Source organism: Aricia agestis, chromosome 21 (genome assembly GCF_905147365.1).
Source record: "Aricia agestis chromosome 21, ilAriAges1.1, whole genome shotgun sequence".
Classification (NCBI taxonomy): domain Eukaryota; kingdom Metazoa; phylum Arthropoda; class Insecta; order Lepidoptera; family Lycaenidae; genus Aricia; species Aricia agestis.
The window spans coordinates 2,450,884-2,477,825 of NC_056426.1; the positions used below are offsets into that span (position 1 = coordinate 2,450,884).

General features: G+C 36.9%; 3 protein-coding genes and 1 long non-coding RNA gene across 4 annotated transcripts; 1 reads left to right on the forward strand and 3 right to left on the reverse strand.

Annotated features, from left to right (window-relative positions):
* The first annotated feature begins 1,807 nt into the window (after nt 1–1,807).
* LOC121737792 lies at nt 1,808–22,425 on the forward strand. Its single transcript, XR_006037190.1, has 3 exons — nt 1,808–1,818; nt 18,227–18,237; nt 22,367–22,425. It is a non-coding gene; the product is annotated as an uncharacterized LOC121737792 (long non-coding RNA).
* Nucleotides 8,398–11,060, reverse strand: LOC121737790. The gene is made up of 3 exons (XM_042129489.1): nt 10,985–11,060; nt 10,040–10,111; nt 8,398–8,730 (listed from the first exon to the last, which is right to left on the reverse strand). The coding sequence occupies exons 1-3, from the start codon at nt 11,024–11,026 to the stop codon at nt 8,428–8,430; spliced, it is 417 nt and encodes a 138-aa protein (XP_041985423.1). The 5' UTR covers nt 11,027–11,060; the 3' UTR covers nt 8,398–8,427.
* On the reverse strand, nt 14,806–20,275 carry LOC121737784. Its single transcript, XM_042129483.1, has 11 exons — nt 20,204–20,275; nt 19,888–20,058; nt 19,598–19,686; nt 19,234–19,315; nt 19,078–19,159; nt 18,606–18,813; nt 18,142–18,271; nt 17,565–17,715; nt 17,229–17,322; nt 16,003–16,120; nt 14,806–15,824 (listed from the first exon to the last, which is right to left on the reverse strand). Exons 1-11 carry the CDS (start codon nt 20,216–20,218, stop codon nt 14,811–14,813), a joined length of 2,154 nt encoding a protein of 717 aa, XP_041985417.1. The 5' UTR covers nt 20,219–20,275; the 3' UTR covers nt 14,806–14,810.
* Nucleotides 20,731–26,940, reverse strand: LOC121737787. Its single transcript, XM_042129485.1, has 8 exons — nt 26,863–26,940; nt 26,144–26,225; nt 25,191–25,398; nt 23,975–24,119; nt 23,192–23,330; nt 22,147–22,240; nt 21,533–21,632; nt 20,731–21,292 (listed from the first exon to the last, which is right to left on the reverse strand). Exons 1-8 carry the CDS (start codon nt 26,923–26,925, stop codon nt 20,819–20,821), a joined length of 1,305 nt encoding a protein of 434 aa, XP_041985419.1. The 5' UTR covers nt 26,926–26,940; the 3' UTR covers nt 20,731–20,818.
* Nucleotides 26,941–26,942: the final 2 nt, after the last annotated feature.

Below are 26,942 nucleotides of genomic sequence, written 5' to 3' on the forward strand. Positions count from 1 at the left end.
CGTCGGGCCGACCATTTGCAACTCATTAAATGAATAACCGGAAGATGATTTCATAGAACAATCGAAAACGACCCTTAATGACGTAGTAGAACTAGTAGGGCGTTCTACACCGTGGTGTGGAGCAAAATATTTTATTTGGTCACTGTTCACATGTTTTGATAGTCTCATGTGACCCAAATTAATATATTCTTGAATAAAATTTTTATACTGATTTTTTAATTGTAAGTTAGTTTGTAATTTTTTCTCTAGCTGTAAAAATCTAATTTTAGCCATTTTGAATGAATCGCCTAAAACATCTGGACTATGCTTTAATGGAATCGTGACTAAAAATCTGCCATTAGGTAGGCGAGACGTATTTTGCACAAACGAATTTTCACATTCGATCTCCTCAGGAGACCACTGTAATTGTTTATTTGTAATGATTGAATCTAATTCCCAAAACTTAGCTAATTGATCGGTAAGAATTTGAGAATCTGAAAAATTGCAATATATTGATGAGCTATGTTGTATTGATCCAGTTAAAAACCAACCTAATTTTGATTTTTGTAAAATAATATTCTGATTATTTAATTTAATCTGTTCCGACTCAATGAATTCCCATAATATTCCGTTGCCTATTAAAATGTCGATATTAGATGGTAAATAAAACTGCGGATCTGCTAAAGTTATGTTACTCGGAATTTTAATTGCGTTTTTATCTATAGGAGAACTCGGCCAAGGGTTCGTAATTTCTGAAATAATAACACACGTAATCGTTTTAGTGTAATTAGAATGAAGCGATTGAATAGTAATGTCGCAACATTCCTTCGCAACAGATACGCTTTTATTCAACCCGTTAATTGTTGTCGTTACATTTCTAGTAGGCAACTGGAGTTGTTTACATAATCGCTGTGTACAGAAATGTCCGGTACTTCCCGAGTCTAGGATAAGGCGCACACGCCGGCTGCTCCCCGTCGCAGCGCGCACATTAACACGAGCCGTAGATAACAGCGCTTGAGCCGATGCAACACCGCACGATAACACTACTTCGCCGGCGCGCGGGTTCGATCCGTCGCCGCTCGGTATATCGGGACAAATTAAACTATTGTGCCTTTTATTGCATTGTTTGCAAGCCCTTAGTTGACACTTTTTCGTAGGATGCCCTGTTTTTAAACAATTTAAACATAAATTTAATGAACTAGCCTTTGCTTCGCGATCTTTGTTATTTAAATTTAAAAATGTTTTACAGTAGTAAATGAAATGATCTGATGAATTACAAATGGGACATTTTTTATTTTTATTATTATTTTGATTAGTAATTAATAAGCTGGTACTTGATTGTTTTTGTACAAATTTTGTTTTATTATTATTTTCTAAAGTTTCTAATAACTCCGATCGACTTCTCGCGAATTTTACTAAATCTTCGAATGTCAAATCTTTTGTTTCATGTACAGCTTTATATTTTTCCCATTCGACAAAAGTTTGCGAATCGAATTTGCTAGATAACATATGTATCAAGAGAGTGTCCCACTTATCGGTAGGCTCACCGAGTGTAGTTAATGATCGCAAATTCTTAACAAAAGTATCAACCAAGCGCTTTAAATTAAATGAAGTATCCTTCTGCATGGAGTAAATGGTAAACAACGACTTGACGTGATTAGCGATAAGCATTTTTTTGTTATCGAATCGATCACAAATAAGTTTCCAAGCTACTTCGTAGTTGGTCGAAGAGAATTCAATTGATTTTATTACTAATAACGCGCTGCCTTCTAACGACGAGCGTAAATAATGGAATTTATTAATCGGACTTAAATCGGGATTATCGTGAATTAAAGATAGGTATGTGTCTCGAAACTCTAGCCATGAATTGTAAGCACCGTCGAACTTGGCTAACTGAATGATAGGTAGTTTGACAGTAGCTCCGTGCGCCTTGTGGGTGCCGTCGGTATCACAGCTACAGTTGTGCTGTTGCTCCGCCACTACACCTAACTTCGACTTAGCTAACGCCATGGTCTTAAAGTATATGCCCTCAAACAGGTCGCGCTCTTTTTGCTGCTCGGCGACATTAGTACTAATAGTTTCTATTTGTTCCTGAACCTCATTGTAACTATCGAATAATGGTTCCAATTTTGACATTCGTACTTCGATTTCTAACTTAATTTCGTTACTCAAATGAGCAGGCAAACTATTAATATAATTAGAGAATAATGTCAATCGACCTTTTAAGGTCCCTCTTTTTTTAATTAAAGCCTGTTCGTCGGCCATAGTGATCGAAATTCACCGAAATATGAAAATAAACTAAAGATAGTAACAACGAGTATTTACTGTAAAAGCGCGCACCGTTGTTTAGAATGCGTCCTGTATAACTTTTCTAGAACCGGCTCACGAGCGGCCGATCGTACGACACTTTGTATGAATACCCGATTTGTTTTTGCGATTGCGCAAAAACAAATGATGATATTTATGCACTTTTTAGGTTGAACTGGATAATTTGATTATGTAAATACTTAATATATAGGTAGTATATAAGTAAATAGAATAGTTAGTAAAATAGGTTTAAGTTTGTTTGATGTAAACTTGTAAATAATTGTAAATAATGGGTAATTAATTGGTTAATTACTTTATTATATGTAATTTTCTAGTATCTACCGAATATTTATAGGTACTCGATAAATAATAGAATAAAAATTGAATCATAAAAATCTATCAAATATTTTTGTGGTATTTGATTAGATTTCTTGTAAAATAGAATTTAGAAAGTTTGAATACATCTATCAAATATTTATTGGTATTCAATAGATAAAAATATATTTGTGGTAATGTTATTTAAACGGCAATAGGCAGCCTTAATTTATAGCAATAGGTAGCTAAAATATTGATAATAATCACAGCACTGACACAAATGACGCGGCAGAATCGGGATTGTTAATAAGTAAGGAAAATTGGCTTACTTGAGATTGTCTGACCAGTTCGCCACTTGCCTGTTCGCAATGCTGCAATCCGGGAATTTTGTTAACGGCACTATCCTGCATCCGAACCCAAAACTGTCCCTGCTGGTTCACTGCACGTCCGGGAGAAGGATCAATGATGGGGCTGGAGCCTGGAGCCGTCTACTGGAAGGTGCCTCGATGATGGTGATGAATGAAACCTGATTTAGACTCAATACGATTTATTGATACTTTAAAGTATGACACTTTGACATGCGCACACCGGCGGTGGTCCAATATCGAGTGAAGGGGGCGCGCCGCGCAGCCCGGGCGCAGGCCTACGTAAGCCCTGCGTGTGTGCGTGTGACGTCGATGATGTGATGCGTCGACAAAATCCGTCACATGGCTGATATGCTATTCGTTTTTTTTTTATTTGTTCTTGATTGATTAATCATCCATAGGTATGGAAGATTATATTTGAATTACCACGCGTACTACATAATATTTTTTCTTTTACTATATCACTGCATTACGTGTTTATCATTATTATTTATAAAATATCCATAGTTCCATACTATTCATACTAATATTAAGACTGTCTGTCTGTCTGGCGAAACATGTTGTTGTTTGTTGTTGTTTTTTTTAATTTAATGACGTAATCTGATCTTAATTAAAAAAACTGCGTTGCGCCAGACAGACAGACAGTAACAATATTAGTACGAAATGTATGGAACTATGGATATTTTAGTAGATATTTTATAAATAATAATGTTAAACACGTTATGCAGGGAAAACGGCCACGTTTTCATCAGAGCCACGACGCGACTTTCGCGTCGTGGCTGTTTCACTGTGGCCACAACGCGTTGTGAGCTATTTTTTCGCTCATTGAGCGATTTCGGTCTTTGAGCGTAACATGTACAAAAGAATAATGTTGTTCTTCTTTAAATATATTGCATAATATAAAAAGGTGGCTAATTCTTTAATCGCAAGGGACCGCGACTGACAAAAAAACTAATTAATAAAATGCTACTTTTTTAAAGTAGGCTAGTATAGGTTTTATTTTCTACCGACATTGGGCTAGACTCTAACTTCTGAAGATGAGACTACGGCTACGTGATACACGACCGCAGCCACACCACCTCTGCCTCTTTGGGCTCCACTCGTAAAAACACCACGTTCCACACTCCGCGACGATGCCCTGGAACACCTAGCGCATCGTGGCGTACCCGGGACTCGATGTCATAGGTGACGGCAGCCCCATGCTGACGCCCCGAGCTCAAAACTCTAGCGACCCCTGCCACTGCTGCTTTGTAGAGGCAAAGAGCAATATGAAACCTAGGCCTAAGTCATAAAGTGGCATTTTATTTGAATTTTTGTCGTTCGCGGTCACTTGCGACAAAGATCGGAAAGACACCATAAGGTGCGTCCACTTTTGTATCATTTGCGCGATCAGATCTCCGATCAAATCTCCGTCGCGATCATCGCGCCGTATCAAGTATGCGTATCATAGTGTGGACGCCTATTAGATCATTCTGCCGATCATGTGCGTATTTGATACGACACGTATCAGATACGCGGTTAATAGCGATCGGGGCGTATCATGATACGCGTATCATTTTGATACGCGACGGAGATTCCCGATAGATCTCCGATCAGATATATCTGATCGGAGATCTGATCGCGCAATTGATACAAATGTGGACGCGCCGTTATGTGCACTATCCATACAAAATGAAAATAAATAACTAAGGGAAGATATAAACATTGTAGGAATATAATACTGTAAGGTTATTTCCGTAAATAAAATTATCGGGATTTATCCAAGAGGCTCCTTAGAGGATTAATCGCGATTATTGGAAAACAATGTATACTTTATTACCCGTTTATTACCAGATAATGAAGCGGATAAAACTGGATTAATAGTTAAGGGTCAGTAACACCGAGACATTTTGGGGCACAACGCGGCAGCAAAGCAACGCGACACCATACGCCCCAATATTCTTTGTATGAAAGCCTACATTAATGCATATAATGTAAGAGTTGAGCCAAACGAGCGTAATTTGTGAGGTGTGAGTCGCAGAATTTCGGTCGCGTAAGTATCTTTTCATACAAATCATGACTCTCCAAAATTACGCTCGTGTGAATCAAACTGAATTTTTGTATGAAACTGAATGCAGCAGAATTTCGCCCACTGGAATCGCTCACAACTCACAAACGCTCGTTTGGCTTCACCCGCCTTACTACGCGGCAGAGACGTCACAAAATATCAGTTTGGAACGTGTAGTGTCGCGTCGCTGCCGCGTAGACCGTTCGCGGATCAATTTAAGCCGCAACGCGACGCGTAGATGCATTTCTAAATTTGTACGGATTTGACAGATTCGCAAGACGTCTCACGCAATTGAAAACTGTAAAATCCATACAAATTTATGCCGTGCCGCACCTCGCCTCGCCTCGTTGCGTTACGGTCTGAATTGACCCTAACACTCTTTACGGAATAAAGCCGTTGATATTAATTGTCACTTCTATATTTACACAAAATTGTGTACCGAATACATGCAAAAAGTATGCATGTATTCGGGTCACATTTTGTAGACTCGTGGACAATTTTTTTGACAGAGTCTTCTTCTTCAAATTTTTTTGACACGTAGATGTATTTCTAAATTTGTATGGATTTGACAGATTTCAATTACGTCAGACGTCTTGCGAATCAACCCTTAAGGAGTGAGCACACTGAGACGGGTCGTGCCGGGGCTCAGCATACCGGGGCTCATCGCAAAAATCCGTCTCCATACTCGCACTCCAGCGCAGCGGATTTCCGCTTCCATACAAATTGTATGGAGGCGGATTTTTGCGATGAGACCCGGCACGCTGAGCCCCGGCACGGCCCGTCTCAGTGTGCTCACTCCTTTATGGAACGTGAAGTGTCGCGTCGCGTCACTGCCGCGTTGATAGTGTAGCTTGGTCTCAAATCACCTTTTTTTATGAAATAAGGGGGCAAATGAGCAAACGTGTCACCTGATGGAAAGCAACTACCGTCGCCTATGGACACTCGCAACATCAGAAGATTGATGCAACCCTAAATTATTAACGAATGCTAGTCAAGTAATTGTCTGACAAGTAAGATGATTCAAGCGTCGGATGGGCATGTAAAAAGTCGGCCCGCCTGATCTCTCGCCAGTCGTGTCTTCCATCCCACTTGGTGCAGAGTGCTCCTGTGTATTGCGCACACTCTTAGGTACTATAAAATGACGTGCGCTCGCCAGCTGAGCTGTTTTCAATGAAACCGGCCACTGTCACTGAAACCGGTGTGGAACATCCATAAAGTTAATATATCTAGCGGAATAAAGTTAATATATTCCGCTAGGTATATTAACTTTATGGTTTCAACCACCTATATAATATAATACTTTATCTATGGTTTCAACTGCAGCAATTCATAGTTATTTATCTTTTGACATTATAACTTTTTAACAAAGAGATCTCATTAGTCCAAAAGGAACTGAAACAAAATGATACCATTCATTTCTTTTCTTATACTCATTTTCCGGTAGAGCTCGTTTTGTGGAGAATAAACATTGACGTACTGTAGCTAAGGATGTCGCACCTCATTTAAAATTGGTCAGATGGCTATTACTTATTGGTAGGTAGGTACTATGGAGTGTAGATGGGGGAGAACTATCTCTACATGTAAAAATTGTCCGCTGAAATGCGTTAAATTAGGGTGGCGCTACAGTAGCAACAGGGTAAATTTTAAATCATTTAGCAGCTTTTATTTCAGCTATTTTAGGTTAAATTTTTCAAAATATATTGGTATTAACCCAGTATTTCTGTGACTCGGCTATTCGGCTAACTTCAATTTATATTTTGTCACCAACGGCTACATTCATTCCATACCCTTTGCCATGGGCGTACCCAGGTTCTGGTCCAGGGGGGGGGGGGGGGGGGGCAAATTACCCAGGTTCTGGTGCCAGGGGGGGGGGGCAAATCAGATTTTTCATAAGCTAGGTGTTAAATAAAAAAATAATTGATAATTTTTAGTTGTAAAAATATTGTATTGCAAACAAATGGCAAAAATTCGTATTCTTAATTTTCTATTTTTATGGATAAAAGTACTAGATAATATACTTAGTAAGGACGTCAACATGATCCAGCGGGGGGCAGCTGCCCCCCCCCTGCCCCCCCCCCCCTCGGTACGCCCATGCCCTTTGCTGCAGCTAGCGCCACTCTTTTGCAACTGTTATCTACTGCGTACAGCTGGACACTTTTTCAAATATCCCCCATATAAGATAGTTCTCCTCCATCTACCCTCCATAGTAGGTACTAACCAAACAAAAAGCTGCAGCGACACCATACATACGTAACCACTGCTTGACGGCATTTTGTCGTTGCGACGCGACGTGGTGTGGTTGTGGTACGTGTGGATTGGCCCTTATTCAACACATTTTATTTTTCTATACTAAGTACTTCTTTTTTTTTAGGTATTAAAGCTATCATTATACGAAGTTTAAATTTTCCATCCGACGCAAATAGGAGTTTTAATGCTATTTTTTATATTCATAATTGCAAAATTATCTCAGAAACCTAATGTTGGAAGACACACAAGGCCTGCATACCACAAAATAGTATTAAATCGTAAAAAAATAAACTTAACAAATGCAACATCCCTAATGATCGTACGTCAGTGGGACTTAGCATTTGGAATCCATTACATCTACTTTAATTGCTTACGAGAACCCAAAGTAAGGAATGTACGGAGATTTCAGTATAAATATTTTATAATAGATATTGCACGCAACTTTACTTAGCGCCTATCAAGCGGAAACCGTACATTTTTCAGTGTAAAGAGTATCGTATAACGGAACTCAACATTTTCGGTTTAGAAGCTATTAAGGTTCATTTCCAGGACTAAAAGTTTTTTCATGCTAAGTTTTATCAATTCAGTTAGGTGGTTTTAAGCTTGAAAAGATAATGATATAGCCAGACAAACACATAGACAAAGACATTTTCATATTTGTTATAGTTTAAGGCTGCCTTTCCACCAGAGCTGAGCGGAGCTGTTTTGCTAGGAACGTGTTTTTGAAAACCAATAGAATCGCTTCATTGACATTACTTTGCCATGACATCGCTCTGTGCGGCGATGCTATTGGTTCTCAAAAACGCATTCCTTGCAACACAGCTCCGCTCAGCTCTGGTGGAAACGCAGCCTAATGCTAAGTACTCACATACGGTTTTGCTCGATAGTTTTACTCCTAATCGAGGAAAATGACATATTTGACATATTTAATTCCATCGAGCCGGCTCGAAGCGAGCCTCGAGCTGTCAGTTTTGCGGTCCACACGGTGGTTATTGCTCGATTTGGAGTAAAACTATCGAGCAAAACCGTATGTCAGTACTTAGCATTAGGCCGGACATTTTTTTACAATTTTCCCCCATCATAAATAAGGTACACTGAACTACAATGTTTCCCATTTGAGCATTAGTTCAAAACATAGTCAATTTATTAATTTATTCATAAACCAATTCATTCGTTCATTTTGATATGCACAACAATATCTACGGGGCTATGTTTTTCTTCCGATTCTGAGACGTTAGATTCCTTATAACTTTCCTTTATCCAATCATTTTTCTTCTTATGAGTCTTCTTACTGGTTTCTGAATCGGGTTTCGGTTTCTGGATTCGTTTCTGAATCTTCTTTGGTTCAGCTTTAACTTTTTCGTGTTTGTTTTTCTGCTTTTTGTGTTTATTTGCCTTGTGCTGTGTTACTATCACTTTGGGGTAGTTTTCTTTTTCTTCAAAATAATCATTTGGTTCAACATCGTAAATCTGTAAGAAAAAATAAGTTTAAAAAACCTTACATATAACAATCCATACTTATACAGGGTGTAACAAAACTAAGTGATAATACTATTTTGACGGGCTCGTTTGATGGTTTCAAGGATAACGATGTTTACACTAACAGACTGTATAGGTTTGAGCGTGAACAAGTAACAGATAGAAAGACAGACAGACAGACACTTTTGCATTCATAATATTAGTATTAAGTATACATAATACACACTTTTACAATCAAATTGAGAAAACTCCTTCCTTTTTTTTGAAGTCGATTTAAAACGAACAAACCAAAAAAACATTTATTACAAGATCTTAAACAGTACTAAATAAGTTAAAGGTTTACTTTAAGGATATAAAAATACTTTCTAACATCCATTATTAACTCTAATCTCCGGTTTAACTCGTAAACTTTACGATGGGATTATATCGTTTTATGTCTCCCTGTAAACAAAATAATCCTTCGGAAACAGAATTGAATTAAACCTGCAAGGGCCAACAAATGATTTGGCTCCAAGATACCTGGAGAAAACATGTTTGTTGAAGCACAGATTAGATAATACAAGGTTGAAATAAAAACTTTTTAGTCTGAACTTTTTCAGGACGGTTAAAACATTGAAATAGTCATGAAAATTTGGATGAAGGGAGATTAGACCGCTGGCGCCGGGTAGGTGAGGAAGCAATACGCTTCTACTTCATGTTGAAAACTTGTATCCCTGCACGTGTTACGTTTTCAGACGGTATTTTTTTAGAAACAGGCTCGAATTATCTTAACATTTTTAACCGACTTCCAAAAAGTAGGAGGCTATAAAAATGTTTGTCCGTTTTTGATTTTTTAGGGTTCCGTACCCAAAGGGTAAAAACGGGACCCTATTACTGAGAATTCGATGTCTGTCCGTCTGTCTCCAGGCTGTATCTCAAGAACCGCAATAGCTAGACTTCTGAAATTTTCACAGATTGTGTATTTCTGGTGCCGCTGTAACAACAAATACTAAACATAAAATAAAGTTAATATTTAAGGGTCTCCTATACAACAAACATGATTTTTTTGCCCTTTTTGGCTCGTAATCTTTTTTAAAATAAAATAAATAAAATTAAAATATAATATTAAATGATTAAGGGGGCTCCCATACAAAACAAAATTTTTTCTCTACTTTCGCTCTATAATGGTGCGGAACCCTTCGTGCGCGAGTCTGACTCGCACTTGGCCGATTTTTTTGTATATTCGTAAAGTATCAAGTTGACAACTGACTATGGGTGACATTTTTCTACTTTGGCTTTTATTATTTTCAAAACATCTTACTTGGTGTCTTCTGTGCCTGATGTATTCTACCAAAGGTTGCAAATCTTGATTATCATTGCGACTTGAGTCAATCTGAAAAGTATTTTGTTTAATTTTTATTTTCTTTATTATAACAAAAAACCGTTAAAATATTAAAATAAATATAATTAGAATATACAATATAGACTAACACATAATAACACTATTGTTCGCGGCGTAACATAAATAATACAAATTTTGCTAACAAGAGGAAAAAATTAAATACATTATTATCAATGTCAGATGGTTCGTAAGCTGAATAAGAAAATAAATTTATACGTGGGAGAGCCATGCTTCGGCACGAATAGGCCGGCTCGACCGTAGAAATACCACGTTCTCACAGAAAACCGGCGTGAAACAGCGCTTGCGCTGTGTTTCGCCGAGTGAGTGAGTTTACCGGAGGCCCAATCCCTATTCCCTTCCCTACCCTCCCCTATTCCCTTCTCTTCCCATCCCTACCCTCTCCTATTACCCTATTCCCTCTTAAAAGGCCGGCAATGCACCTGCAGCTCTTCTGATGCTGCGAGTGTCCATGGGCGACGGAAGTTGCTTTCCATCAGGTGACCCGTTTGCTCGTTTGCCCCTTTATTTCATAAAAAAAAGAAATAATATTAAAATCCATACTAATATTATAAATGCGAAAGTGTTTCGGTCTCTTTGAATTGAAACTGTAACGCTGGACGCTGAACCGATTTTGCTGTTTGGTATGGAGATGAATCCTGGGAAAGGACAAAGTATACTTTTTATCCCGAAAGAATATACGGTTCCCGAACTATAAACGAATTTTGACGCAACGGAGTTGCTTACGTCCAACTCTCTCTAACTTCATTGAAATTTATCTCTAATGATATTAATAATTGAACATACACAACTGTCAAATTAGCAAACAATCCAGAAATATCTAGAACAATCTGGGCCTAATTTTACCTCATGTATACCAATCAGCAACGTGATCAGCAAACACAGCATCGCGAATGAGTAAAATGTGCAGCTGATTGCTGTATTGTTTGCCAAACATTCGTTGTTTATTTTTTTTCACACATTTTACAAACATTAGTTGTTTATTTACATTGCTATAACAGTAGCACGTGATTAGTTATAACGTTAATTAGGAATTTTGGTGTATGAATTTTCATGTTTGCAACATAGAGCCTGTCCAGATGAGGCGTTTTACGCGCGAGTACCCGAGATACTATAGAGCTCTACATAATATATCGCGTCCAGCATAGCTAGCACGGGGTTTCCCAGTCGATTCTTCGGAAGAAAGTAATGGCAGTTTCTTTAAAATAATAAATAAAATAAATAAAAATTGTTTTATTTCTGAATAAATTTGAATCAAATATTTTCAGAATGTTGAACTACATGTTGCCTACCACCGGTTCGGGAACTAACCCGGCGAGAAGAACCGGCGTAAGAAACTCGCACGGGGCCACTTTTTAGTAAAAAAGTGGAAAATTTGTCTTTTAAAAAAATAAAATTTACAATGTAAATAACTTAATCTATACAATATGAATACACAATTGTAAGTCACATATAATAAATGTAGAAGCAGCCTTGCAAGCAGCCATCCTACTCCCAAGATGTGCTATCGTTTAGGAAATCTTTGACCGTATAGTAGGATTTGGCACTCACACGTTCTTTGATTACTTTTCTAAATTTATTAATTGATAGATTTTGAACGTTTTCCGGGATTTTATTGTAAAGGCGTATACATTGACCTTTAAAAGATTTACTTATTTTGCTAAGTCTGATCACTGGTATTTCCAGCTTGTGCCTATTTCTAGTGTTTCTAACGTGACTATCACTTTTAGTTTTAAATTTAGTTAAATTCTTTCTAACATACAATACATTATCCAAAATGTATTGAGAAGCAACAGTTAGAATACCAATTTCTTTAAACTTTTCTCTCAGAGATTCAAAAGCTGACATTTTATAAATTGAGCGTATAGCTCGCTTCTGCAGCACAAAAATTGTATTGATGTCGGCAGCGTTTCCCCATAAAAGGATACCATAAGACATTCTACTGTGAAAATAACTAAAATAAACTAGTCTTGCCGTGTCTTCATCAGAAATTTCCCTAATTTTTCTGACTGCATATGCTGCAGAACTGAGCTTACCTGCAAGATTAGCAATATGAGGACCCCACTGTAATTTACTATCTAATGTAATGCCTAAGAATACAGTGGAGTCCACCAAATTCATTTTCTCATCATTTAATAGTAAATTGGTTTGAACTTGCCTAACATTGGGCAAAGTAAATTTTAAACATTTGGTTTTCTTAGAGTTTAAAAGTAAGTTATTAACATTAAACCAATGTACTATTTTTGAGAGAGCACTATTTACCTCGTCGTAATTTGACTGCCGTCGCTTCACTTTAAAAATAAGTGAAGTGTCATCAGCAAAAAGTACTATCTCATTATCCTTAACTACATAAGGTAAGTCATTAATGTAGATGAGAAAAAGAAATGGTCCTAAAATGGATCCCTGTGGTACACCTAATTCTATTTTGGTCCCATTGGATCTTTTACTATTAACTTCAACCCTTTGAGTCCTATTTTTGAGGTAAGAAGTCAAAAGGCTGAGTGCTGAGTCCCTTATGCCATAGTGGTGCAATTTTTTGACTAAAGTAGCATGCTCGACACAGTCAAATGCCTTAGAGAGGTCACAAAAAATACCTAAGGCATCCTGTGACTCCTCCCAAGCTTCAAATATGCTACAAAGAAGACCTATACCAGCATCCGTTGTGGAACGACCCTTAGTAAAACCGTATTGGTTATTGTGTAATAAATTATTTAAATTAAAATGTAACAGTAATTGCTGTAAAATTATTTTTTTTTTTTTCCTTTTTTCCTTTTTTTTTACTTTCCCATGTCTACTACATATCTTTTTCCCGAGCATGGCACCACCCATCGACTTGAGTTTCAGTGGACAAAGACAAGAAACTCTTTCCATAGCAACCATTAAAGCAACGGCAATTATTTTTTTTGACATTTAGTTTCCTGGTTCTTTTTTTTTATTATGGCACCTCGGCCATGTTTTTATAGCCAAGTGCCATAATAAAAATAAAAACAGAATCAAGAAACTAAATGTCTTTTGATCTTGATTGTCTGCGGATCGTCATGCTTGACATATAGATTTTCAAAAGCGGAAGATATCGAGATACGAAAGAAACTTTTTCTCCAATGTTTTTCCGGTAAAACTGTCAAAATTTAGTTTCTTCCGTTTGTCTACGTGCTTATGCTATCTATGCAGATGCCTACGCGCGTTTTCTTACTCGCGCGTAAAATGCTTGCAATGAGCGGTACTATCGGCTCGCCCGTAAATCGCGCGAGCGACGCGCGAGTCGAGATACATTACAGCGTCCAGTGCGCCTAGCATAATGCATATTGCGCCAAGGAAAAATTTTGTCTACATGTTTTCTCGATGATTGATGGTCTGTCTCTTTATCTCTATTAACCCTAACATAACATACTTTTTTTTTCGTGTAGATCTGTCGTCAAAATTAGCGAACCCTAACATGACAACACATTTTTATCGAGTTTTGTAGAGATTTTGACATTATGAGAAGAGTAGTTCTTAACTACACGAGTGAGATATCTCGTTGGACGCATGCTAGACGCAGAGTACTGCGCGCGAGTCCGTCGCAAATGGACGTATTTAATCGGAGCGTGATAAGTTCGAGTTCATGTTTGTAGCGTAACGCGAGTAAAATGGGCTATCTGGATTCTAGATGCAATAGAAATTGAAACGCGCGTATGGACTTCGCGCGTAAAACGCCTCATCTGGACAGGCACAAAGGGATACCTAATGCATGTCCTCCAAACAAATAAACCTTTGCATTTATTATATCAGTATGGATACGGAACCCAACTAATACGTCCGTTTACTCTTACCATCTCACGTCCCCAACTTTTGATCTACGTTAAATCCTACAATCTCGCAATCTTAGATCTGATTTATTACAAAATATTCCCTGCATAAGGGATCTATGTAGATCGCATTGACCTTAAAACCCTGATCTTCGGGAAAGGAAATACCTTCCTGACTTATATCCATCGAAAGGTATTGGTTTTATGTTTCGTAAGCTGAAAAAATATAGTTTTTTCAATGCGCTGCGTACTTTTTTAAAGATTCCCGAAAGTGAAGGAAATTACGCCTATCAGCTTTATGCATCAAATAACTACAAATACCGTGTCATGGTCTGATCGCGATCTACCAACGACGCATCTGATATAGGTCTTCTCCATTTTTAATTGGTAGTTTGTTGACATACGAATATATTTTTTAGTTATTCGCAGATTTGAACAATATATAGAACATAGTAATTAACACTGTTTTTGGTGTCGTAAGTTAAAAAAAAATCTCCGTCCCTTAACTTAAATGCTCATTTCAATTCAGGGTTTGTTTTTTGCTCTATTTTAAATATTATTATCATTTGTGCTTTACTAATTCAACTTTCCTTTTTTTAATCGTTTACATTTATAATAATGGACGCTGTTAAGCATTCGTGTACTAGCCCACACAAAAATTACGTATTGAATTAGTTATGCACTTTTGTTCTTTAAATGATTTAGAACAAGACTGCATTAAAAATTTAACAACAAAAAAATTGTGGGTTAGGACACTAACGCTTAACAGTGACCATATGTGAATCAGTAAAAAAGAAATAAAACCGAGTATAAATGTTATTATTTAAAGGCACTTAAAAAATTAAAGAATCAAATACATGACATCAGAAATTCTTTATTAAATCTTATAAAGTACTTCTGTATTGCTCTCTATTATTATAATTGAGTAATCTATCAACTTCAAGACTTTTTTCATCATCCTCATTATAGTATCTTCTAGGTTGACTTACATCATACGTATTTTCATCATTATAATTATTTCTTTCAACTTCAGAATTCATATTATAAGTGTCAGGATGAATTAGAGGTTGGTTTCTTATATCATATGTATTTCTTACAGCTGCTGCATTATTTTTATGACAACTTCTTGTATTTAGTGGTCTAGGTTGTAATGCAATATCGTAATTATTAAAATTATGTCCATCCCTAACTCTATTTTCAAAAACTGCGTTATGAGAAGTCCCATATCTTTGCATATTCTGATTGTAATCATTATTATTAAAAGGTCTGATTTGTAAAGCTTTTTGATTATTATATGCATTAACACTATTAATAACTCTATTATTTGGAAATGCATTTTGTGGGACAAAGTGTTGCATATTTTGATTGTAATTTCTGTTATAATCATAAGGTCTAGCATATGGATTATTATTATTATTCCTTATGTTTTTACTAAAACTTGCGTAATCAGAAGATGCAGATTCTCGATAGTCGTGATTGTAATTTCTGTTATTGACAGGTCTTATTTGAAGTGCAGTATTGGAATTATATATATTTCTTTGAGAATTTGGAGTAGGGTTTTGATATTTTTTATAATTTTGGTTGTTAAGTCTATTTGTATTAATAATTTTCGGTGCATTAGCTCTGGTTAGCTTTTTATGAATGTTTGCTACTTTATCTCTTATGATTTGTCTTCTTTTATTTCCTGTTCCAATCTTTTCTACTGCATCTTGCAACTTGCTAACCAATTTCAACACGTTATCCCTGCTTCTTTTATTATCATACTTTTTTATGCTAATATTCCTGTACTGTGGGACTCTTTGCTTGCGTTTTTTATTATACCCTAAAGGTTGATTTCTTCTTACGGGTACTAGATTGTCTGGAAGATTTTCTTCGACACTGTTCGCTATTTTAGTTTCCTGAAAACAATGAAATTATTAAAATTTATGATCACATTTCACTGACTCTAGGTCATATTATATTTTTGTTAATTGATTTGAATTGATAATTTTAGAAATAATTTAATACTAGAAGTTTACATTTTGGTTAAATTCATAAATTAAGAAAGATAGGGCAGTTAAAAATATGTGTACTTACAATAAAATCTTTATCCTTTGTAAGACCTTCCATATTCACATGGTCTTCCTTGGCCACACCATGGCTTTTTGATATGATACCCAGATCTAGCACATCTTTAGAAATGTTGCCGTAGTGCCTGGAAAATATGAAAATTATCATTAAAAAATAATCGGCCAAGTGCGAGTCGGACTCGCGCACGAAGGGTTCCGTACCGGTATTGAGCGAAAGTAGACAAAAAAATGTGTTTTTGTATAGGAGCTCCCCTAAAATATTTATTTTATTTTAATTTTATTATTAATTATTAAAATACAAATATGATTAAGGATTTGGTGAAAATTTCAAGTGCCTAGATGTTACCATTATTGATTACGAGCAAAAATATCACGTTTCTTGTATGGGAACCCCCCTTAAATATTAACTTTATATCTAGTAACACCATAAGTCGATACCGTACTGTTGACTCGTTTCGAATACTATAGGCCTTTTTTCTATACGCCAGTGAATTGACTAAGCTTATGACTTGGTTGGAATGTTGTTATATCAAATATTTCTGTAGGCCTGCTGGCCAGAAGGGAAAGGAAGGGGTATGCTTCGGAATTTAACGCAAGGGATCTTGACAACCGAAATACAAGAAATACAATACTCTGAGCATGTTGACAAGACCCTTGTTTTGGACGTCTTACCAAATTTACTCTATTATTGATAAAGTTTGTGTTGCGGTCAGTAATTTATGGAGCCTTTGTCTGTCTGTTTGTTATAAATAATAGGGTTCAGCTTTAATTGTAACATCAAAATGGCGATTTTCACAGCAACAAAACTAAAGTTGATTTTAATGCAATACATTAAAAAATAGTTAGCAAGCTTATTAAGAAAATAGTATCTCTTACAAAAATATTATCATGATTATATTTAAATGACTACTTTATTAAAATCCATTGAACTTAGAGATAAAATATAGTCCATAGCTCAATATAGTCTTACAATGTCTTTTGATTTATATGGTTTATATTTTTAATCATTCGTATTTTGCCATCCCATTAGAGTTTTTTTTTATATTTTGTTATTGCTCCGTGGTTTTTTTAACTTCTTTTAGCGGCGTTGATCACTTCTTGAGGATGGGTAAAAATGCCTGCTTCTGATATTTTATTTTTACTTCTAGCCTTCCAGAACCTTTCTTGCCACGGAATTAAGGCAAAGCCACATTGCTTTGCTGTAACTTGAAGTGCCGTATTCACTCTACTAACCTGTACTTCGGCTTGTCTCTGTATGGTCTGTCCTCTATGTCGAAAATTGGCAACACTACTGTATCCGGGACGTACTTGCAATGCTGCTTGCAGACTGAAAAAGACATAATTCTAAAATCGACGGTAAGGCTTTATCAGATGGATACACAAATATTATAATTTTTTTCTGATTATTGCCAATAATTTTGCGTTTTTCACTCGAGGTGACACATAGCATCTCGTGGAACTTAGGTTAATAGCCCTGATTAGTTTTTCAACTTTATATACAATAGTTGTCTATCAATTGACAAGGTCAAATGTGGAATTATAAGTCCCAAAAGTCACAGTTTCCCTTACCAGTTTCATAGCAGAGCAAATCGGAATCCTCGGCAAAATCTGGTGGACATCCACTTTCTTTACTATAGCCTTCCTCTGTTGGTTTCTCAGTCAGATACAACTGATCATATAAATGAAGACGTTGAGAATAATTGCACACCAAGAATACACTCTGAAAGTTTATTATATTATTTACTTAAAAAATAAAATATACCTATATATAGTTTCGAAGCATTATGACACTTATAAAATATGAAAGAGACTGGTCCTATAAGTGTACTTTGAGGTACTCCAAAATCTATTTCTGTTTTATTTACAGTATTAGTCATGGTATTTTTTTAAGTAATTTATAAGTTTAAGTGGATTATAAATCATGTTGTCTCTCTCCTTCTTTGTCGTTAAAGTCCATATTTAGACTGTCAATCAGCAAAAAATCGTACTAGGATAATATAAGAAGCGTAGTCGAAATTAGTTATTATACATTACACTCATAAAAATCGCAGGTATCTTTGGATGACAAAGTAATGCCTATGTGGGATACATTTGTCTATACATTCATAACTCAGGGTTGTGCAAGTGGGCCTTTGACAATACGTACATTGTATATAGACTTCTTATCCGGTGTATATACGTATTCCGCGAAAGCTGACACTCCACAGCCCATATAGCGGATGTTCCCGAAGAATAGTTGAAGGTAGGCGTTGTTATCGATGATGTGCTGATCTGTTCTGATAAATAATGCAGATTAATTACTAAATAAGGTTTTTTGTACCTGACAAAACGAAAACAACACAAAACAGACAAAGATGGTAAAATCTTAAACACATTATACGCTACTTAAATAATTTTATTAGTAAATCCTTGTTGTTGAATCCTATAAGACAATTTAATCAACTTCATTCCTTGCTGTAATTTAGCTAGATAACAAAATTGAGATGAGATCTGTCCACTGCCCATTAGAAACAATTTTTCCACCGACAACATTATAAGGATTATCGTCAACTTAGCAGGTAAAGTAAAAGAACTGAGAATAATTAAAAAAGTAATAACTTACAGACTTACATATTTGCGATGATCTCTGGTGTGATAACTTTCAGCATAGACGAGAATTGGGTTCGAAGGATATAGTAGATTGCATACAGCACTCTGCCATGCGTAAAGCCTGGTTCAGTGAACTTGATGTTGATTTTCTTAGTGGATATAACATCCCATCTGTCGTCGTACGTGAAACGGTAGACTCCACCGATTTGGCCAGGATCGGGAAAGCGTCCTAAAGGTTAAGAAAGGGATTTACATTTTGAAATGGTAATAAAATATTTTTTTCTCATTTTGTGAAATAAAATGATGTGAGAATAAAAATATGAGTAACCAAAATCTAGATATTTGGACAGGTTGAATAGGTTTACAAATCTAAACCTGAGTTCTAACTTCTAAAGCGAACGTAGGTGACGCATTTGCTTTTTATCTTGAGAGATACATAAACCTTAAAATATACTGCGAGAGCACGCTAAGTACAAACGGGGACTATACTTACTAGACGCATGGCATCTATCTTTCGCCATGATGCATTGATTCGCCCAAACTTGTGCAAATATTGCGAGTTCATCTTCCCACTCCTGGAAAGCGAAAATACTGTTAGTATCTTAAAATATTGAAGTATTTTATTTATTTAATTAACACAATTTAGTACCACTCTATAAATTCCGTATCCTCTTGGCAGTATTTTTCCATTCTTATCATGCAAAACTCCTTTGGCTGTCCGGCTTCTGATCCTAGAAACGTTTACTAATGTAACAAGAAACAGATAAGCAAACACCGAATAATATAATACAACTTAATTGGTAAAGGTGAATTCGCCTATTGAAAACATATTTTATCTTCTAACGTAGTTTTCTTAGCCTATATTATCCCGCTACTGGGCAAAAGCCAAGGTCGTCTATTGTGCCCGCTCCTGCGCCACCAAATTACCGATGTAAATAAAATGTACATTTTCGAAGCTCATAATATAGAAAAATTTATCAGAGTTACTAAAATTATAGAAAAACGAAACGCACTCATTTATAATTTCCAATATTCGTTCTGAAAATTCTGGCATCATAGTGATATTTTGCACACCGTGACACATGGGTCCGTGCTGGTTATCCTGAAATTAACAAAAAATATCCAAGAAATTTACACTGAACAACAAAATGGTCTGCAGAATTGAAAGGAACGGGCACACATACACTTGTAACTCCACCTGTGATGATGATGATGATGATGATGATGATGATGATGATGGCGACGATAGTAATGATGACGATAAGGCAGTTTTGACCGTTATTTGATCCACTAAACTACTTACAGCATCGTAATACATGCACATAACATGAGTCCCTTCAGAGCACACGCCAATACGTGGACAATACAGCTTGGCTATGTCCGTATAACCATTCTTTACGAATCTGTCGATTACTTTCACTGTATTCGTATTGTAGCACTTGATGGTGATGATCAAATCAATGATTAGGAGAATCTGAATAAAAATATATAAAAAGATCTTAAATCACTCAATACCACTCACATTTTTACTTTATATAGATGGTAAACAAAAGTTATGCTACAAAAGTCTTAACTTAGATTAAACATGGATTTTTGGATAATAAACAGAGAATATTTACCTTTACGAGAATCATTTCTTCATTTTAAAACCCATTTTAGAAACAATCGAGACTGATGCATTCAAGCATGTGTTATCGGTGCAAGTGTTGTTGTTAATTTTTATTTCTTTTCTATACTTTGCCGTAAAGCGATGTGTTTAATCATTTTAGTCTTTTAATCTTCTACAGAACTTAATTAAATTTTTTAATGATTATTATTTCTTTGTTCAAAATAGATTTTACTTTGTAAAATTCGAAATCAAATTAAATTCAGAATACTTAGGTGGGCTTTAAAAGACGGACTGTAGTAGACACTACATATTTCACTATAACTTTATTATAATATGCACTAAAAATACTTTGCGTATTACCTAAACAGCATTCATCTTAAAATGATCATGAAATGTATGATATTCCTCACATCACACTTTGTTACTTCAAAGGTACTTTAATAGGAATAAAATACCAATTTATTAAGATATTTATTGAAAAATAATACACATAAATATTTTAGAAACAGATAAATGTGTTGAAAAATTCAGATTCTCCATTCTAGTTTTAATTCACTATATCACAGTTCCACATTTTAATTACTCAAGTTTAACTTAGAGGTAGGTACAGGTAGATTTTGCGCATTTATACTCCATTTCCATAGCTTTCAGCGTATATATTATTATTTTTGGTACCAAAATATTCGTTACGATGATGACTTTTCATATCGTACGTACTTCTGAAATTTGGTGCTCTATTTGGACTTCTATTGTAATTTATATTATTGTAACCATCTTCATTTGTCTGTGCTGTATTATAACTGTCTGACTGATAATAATTATTATTATTGGCGTATCTACGGTCGCCATCTTCGTATTCTTGTTCTTCATCGGTCAGTAATTTGTAAATGCTTGCTACGTTTTCGTGAATTTCTTCTTTTTCCTTCTCTCCTATTTCAATGTTTTCTATTTCATTGTCTAATTTATTGAGTAAATCAAATACATCTTCATGTGCTTTCAAATCATCACCAACGTTATTTGTGGCACTATTGACATTGGTTTTACGTGAAAAGGAATTTACAGCATCTTCTTTCGTCGCATTATTTAGTTTTGTGTGAAACTGCAATATGTGATCAGCATTAGACGTTTATTTTGAAGAGTTTAGAATTATTTTCTGATCCCTAGTATGTTATAAAAGTTGCCTAGGTATTTTATATGTTTTAGGTATTATTATAACACTCTAAAACGCCATTTTAATTGAATATAAAATTGACTTATGTTTGGTGTAAACGTAACGTAAAGCGATAAACAATTAAAATTTTGGATATTTATTCATCAGTACGTATATAAAAAGTCTTACTTCTGCTTGAGCGAGATCGAAATACTTGACTTCTTCTTCTATTACTGGATCTCTTCCCACCTCATAAATATCAGTATTTGGCTTATTTAAGTCATAATTTCTAAAAACAATCAAATAGATTTAATTTGTTTGGTGTCTCTCTCTTTATGGATTTAAGTATAGCGCTTAAATCCCTGAACAGATTTGAATGTTATTTACGTAGGATAGCATTTTTACTGTAGCAAATTTAATGTTCATTGCGAGATACATTGTCTACTCCAGGAACTTGCCAGATGTAACTCACAGACATCGATCAAGGCGTGCCATGCCAAACGGGCGTACCACTTTAACCTACCTACTGTGACGTACCGATGATAAGAAACGAATTTCTACATTTTCTCAATTCGGCACAATTAGGCATTTAGACATTAATAAAATTTCGATTTTCGTCCGATTCCGATAGTAGACTAAAGAACAGACTTTCGAAACACGAGCATTGCTCGTCGTTTGGGAACCCGATATGGCACGCGAAGTACATACACATGCGGTATCTATCTTGATCTATGTCTGTGATGTAACTAATATGTAGGTAATTAAAAAAAACGATCAGTATAAGAAGCCTCTGTGGATCCTACCTGAGCTTAGCAATCTTTCTTGGTGGTGCATCTTCGATTTTAAAAATAGGTAAAATAGCAATATCTGGTATTGACTTGCAATAAGTACCACAAGCTGAAATGGAAACAGATAAAACATTTTAAAAAATGCCGAAAATACCACAGATACCTTTGAAAAGAAGTATACAGGTTTATCCTCAAGATCAAACGGCTATATTAGTTTTTGAAAGTTTTACCAAAGGGGTACGAACCTTTGTGGCATATCTAGCCGCCGGCCATCTTGATTTTTTCCGAGCACGATAAAAGTGATATATATTTGGATAGAGGATACTTTTACAAGCAAAAAATGTTATATAAAATGGTATCCTAAAGTGTCATATTTCCGAGATATGTAAAGATCGCCAAGGACACAAATGGCGATCTTTACTTCCAAATATCTCGGAAACGTAACACTTTAGGATACCATGTTATATAACATTTTTTGTTTGTATAAGTGTCCTCTATCCAAATATACCACTTTTATCGTGCTCGGAAAAAATCAAAAGGGCAAATAGATATGCCAGGCTCCATACAACAATGTTCGAACCCCTTTAGTTTATTCCCTTTACGAGTAAAGGCACAAAACTTTATGGCCAAAATGAGGGTTTCTACTATTGACACGACAAAGACTTAATAGGATAATATATTACTTCAATATTTTCACGCTAGAGTGCAGCACCAGCATTTATAGTAAACAAAAAGTTTTGTTCGACGTTTGACAACGATTCTGTCAATATTCTGATATGACGTGTGCATCATGTCGGATTTTGGTCGGATTGTTTACTGTATGTGCCTGTGGCGCCCTTTGCTCCGACCTTTGCATAATATTCCCTGTTGGGAGCTTCTTGTCAGATTTGACCCCATTCAGTATCAAAATGAATATTGAAAACTCTTAATAATTAACCCATCAAGCCCCATAAGCTCACCGGTGAGCGAGACACAATAGAATAACAATAGATTTCCAAGAATCCACTATCGAAGGATTAAGAAGTCTGTGATGTCTTTGGTAGTTTTGGCTATATACAACCTTCACGACAAAGGCAGCTAGCATCTCCACTCCAACCTGGTGGGCAGCCACACAAGTCAGTGCCTTCCTTCGGCTCCGTGTGATACAGTTTACCATTCTTTGGCAACCGCTCCGAGTAGTTGCATATTAGGAGTACTACCTGAAAGATAAAAAATTATGTCAGGTCAACATTTTTAAGCTCTAAATTCTTCCTGAATCATCTTTCAAACAATAACCATCACAATATGCTACAGGGAGAAGCTATATCTTACTTCACTACCTAGCGATAGGGTTGTAAGTCTTTTCTTTCGGAACTCTTCTTGTTTGGACAGAACAGAATCTTCCTTTTCTTATCTTTGAGTATTGAGTAATAAAGAAATGAAATCTACTATCAGTTACTTCTCAGAAGAAACAGATATACGGATATTATGTACGCGGCCAGACATAACTAGGTACAAATTGGGGGTTGCGGTAGGTTCTATCGTACCCGCAAATCTGCCTTAAGCGATGAGTGGAGCACCATGGGGGTTTTAGTGGGTAGACTACAGGAGTCCCACATACCCGGCCGATATCCCCAATTTGCCGGGGATGCGTAAAGCATCTACCCATGTTAAAAAAAAAGGTACAAATTGGGGATGAAAAATTAAAGAGCCAAATTGCATGAATGTGGTTTGATATTTCAACCTTGCATAGCATGCATCATCGTGTTGCTTCTCAATTCGGTGTTCTGTTCTAAATAAATATTTAGGCTTAGGCAAAACATTGAAAAAAATGGCCTATACAATTTCCTTTTAACCAACATACATTCCGTATCCTTCTATATCTCTGATGAAACATGTAGTCTATGGTGTACTCGTAGTCCTTAAAGGCTGATACCCCACAGCCTATATGCGTCTGCATTCCGAAGAGGAAGTTAATTGCTGGCACCGATGCGTATACTCCATCTTCACTGCAGAAAAGAAGAAAAAATTCCGAATGAAACTTAAGGTCGGGTAAGTTCAAATACAGGGTATGCTCTAGCATATAGTGCGACACCATCTTCTCAATGGTTAAATGAAAGATTTTTTTGTATTTTAAAATGAAAATTATGGCTTATCAGGGTAAGAAAAGAGATGCAGGGTTTAGTCTGGATAATGTAACGCAAAGTTTTTTTTTATGAAATAGGGGGGGGGGGCAAACGAGCAAACGGGTCACCTGATGGAAAGCAACTTCCGTCGCCCATTGACACTCGCAGCATCAGAAGAGCTGCAGGTGCGTTGCCGGCCTTTTAAGGGGTAATAGGGGAGGATAGGGAAGGGAATTGGGCCTCCGGTAAACTCACTCACTCGGCGAAACACAGCGCAAACGCTGTTTCAAGCCGGTTTTCTGTGAGAACGTGGTATTTCTCTGGTCGAGCCGACCCATTCGTTCCGAAGCATGACTCTCCCACGTATAAAGTGAGGGAGTATTTTCTTCAACTGGGTCCGTAAATCGTAATACGTTATGGTACGACGCAATTCGCAACATGCTGTCAGATATTTGCTGACTCGAACCAGGGCGCCGCAACCATATGTGCAGTGTGTGCAATGCACACGGGCGCCATCCTCTAGGGGCGCCAAAAAGCCATCTATAGGGGCGCCAAAACCAAGGACCCAAAAAAGGGGCGCCAAAATCCATTTTTTGCACACAGACACCAGGAGCCCTGACTCGAACTATCCGGACTCCGATAGAATAATTACTGCAGCTGCTGATGCTATGAAGCTCTTTCCCAAATTTTCTGGAGGTGTTCTCAAAAGACGTTAAAAATAAAGATGAGGTCTGATTGTATACCTTTTCTTTTCAAAGTAGCCAGTACACAATGGCCCACGATGGCCCACTGTAGGCCACGCCATTGCACGCCACGCCTGGAAATCACCCGCCATCATACACCAATACCCCGTCTACACGGCTTGGCTTGAAGTGGGCCAGCATGGACCATTGTGCCTTACCTTTCAGTAAAACCTCTTCTTTAAAGTAATTCTGGGTAAGTAATAAGACTTACCCAGAATTCTCCTCGATGATATCCGGAGACATAGCCTGAAGGGCATCATGGTAGGACCTTCGTATGGTCATGTACGCCACGTAGTTGATCTTCTCAGGTGATACGTAGTGGGGGTCCCTGAATTTCGTATGCTTGTACACAGTCGGCACCCAGGTGTCGTACTCAAAACGGTTTTTGATCATGTACTGTCCTGGGTCGGGGAACTTGGCTGAGGGAAAAAAGATAAGTCATTAAGGCTTACAATCATAAACCGCTCTTATACAGGACCCGATCTAGCCATTTAGGCGCTCCAGGCAAAGATCATTTTCGCCGCCCTTTACATATACAGGAAACATATTTGTTGGGGGAAAATGGGAGGAATATTTAAGTAAAATACTCAAATATTTCCACTAGCAAACTTAAGGTAGGTTAGCTGGTAAAATTCTCAAACTTAAGTGGTGGATGGCTAGGTTGGAAGATAGGAATAAGTCAATTTCGCCGCCCCTCATTTTTGCCGCTCTGGGCAAATGCCCGGCTCGCCCCCCTTAGATCGGGCCCTGCTCTTATAGCTAACATTATGTTCAGGAACATTCTTGAGATGCTAGGAAGCGGGCACGCGAACGGGAGTGGGAGCGAAGAGCGGAATAGTTGGTGGAAGTGGTAGCAGAAGCGGGTACCGCGGAAGCGTCAACTGTAGCAGAAGCGGGAGTGGAATCAGGAGTGGAAGCGGAAGCGGGAGTCAAAGCTGGAGCGGAAGCGAGAGCAGGAGCTACACCGGAAGCGGAAGCGAAAGCTGGAGCGCAAGCAGGAGCGGAAACGAGAGCGGGGTCGGCAGCTGACCGGGAAACGGGAGCTAAAGAGATGAAAGTATGAGCTGATAGGATTCTCCCCTCAAGTTAAGTTCAGGGCAAAGTTCTAATGAACAGAAATACAGTAAGTTTTTCTAGATTTCTTCACTTTAAATATAGTATTACACGTAGCGCGACATAAGTCGTATCCTTCGATGCACTGGTTTGCCCACAGCTGGGCAAATTCAGCAAGCTCGTCGTCCCATGCCTGGCGGAAAACGAAAAGTTGTAAGATTAGCTGATAATATTACATTTCATGTTTCAAGATTATTATGTTTCGAAGTTCGAACAAAGCACACTACTTAGTACTTACTATCTCTATCAGTGCCATTTTTACAGTGAACTCTTTATAAGGAACACACACATACACACCTTAAAGTATTGTTACTTAGGGTGGGTTGCACCAGAGGCGTGGTTAAAGTTAAAGTTATGGTCAAAGTTATGGTTATAGTCAAGGCTAACTTTGACAACAGAATTTGACAGATGATAGCTGGTCCGACAAGGCTTTAAATGAACGTGGGCAGGGGTGCTGCTGGTAAAGGAGAATTGTCAAAAATAGCGTTTCTGTATGATGACAGCGTTAGTTCTTTTTTTCGCCACGTCCATTTAAAACCTTGTCGAGCTCAAGGTTATGGTTAAATATGGCGTCCATTTTTTAACTTTAACTAAATATTTGACATTTTGCATTGTAGTTATAGTTAAAGTTACAGTTATAATAGTTAAAGTAAGTTGGTGCAACCCACCCTTAGTTTTGTTACACCCTGTATCAGGACAGACAGCGAAAGCGAAGCGACTTTCTTTTATTATTATATAAGTAGTAAATATTTTAATAGTTTTGTTTTTACAACGCTCATAACTCCATAGCCCTGCGGTAGCATACTGCCGTCCCTCAACTTGTCACCTCCCATCGCGACTCTGCTTCGAA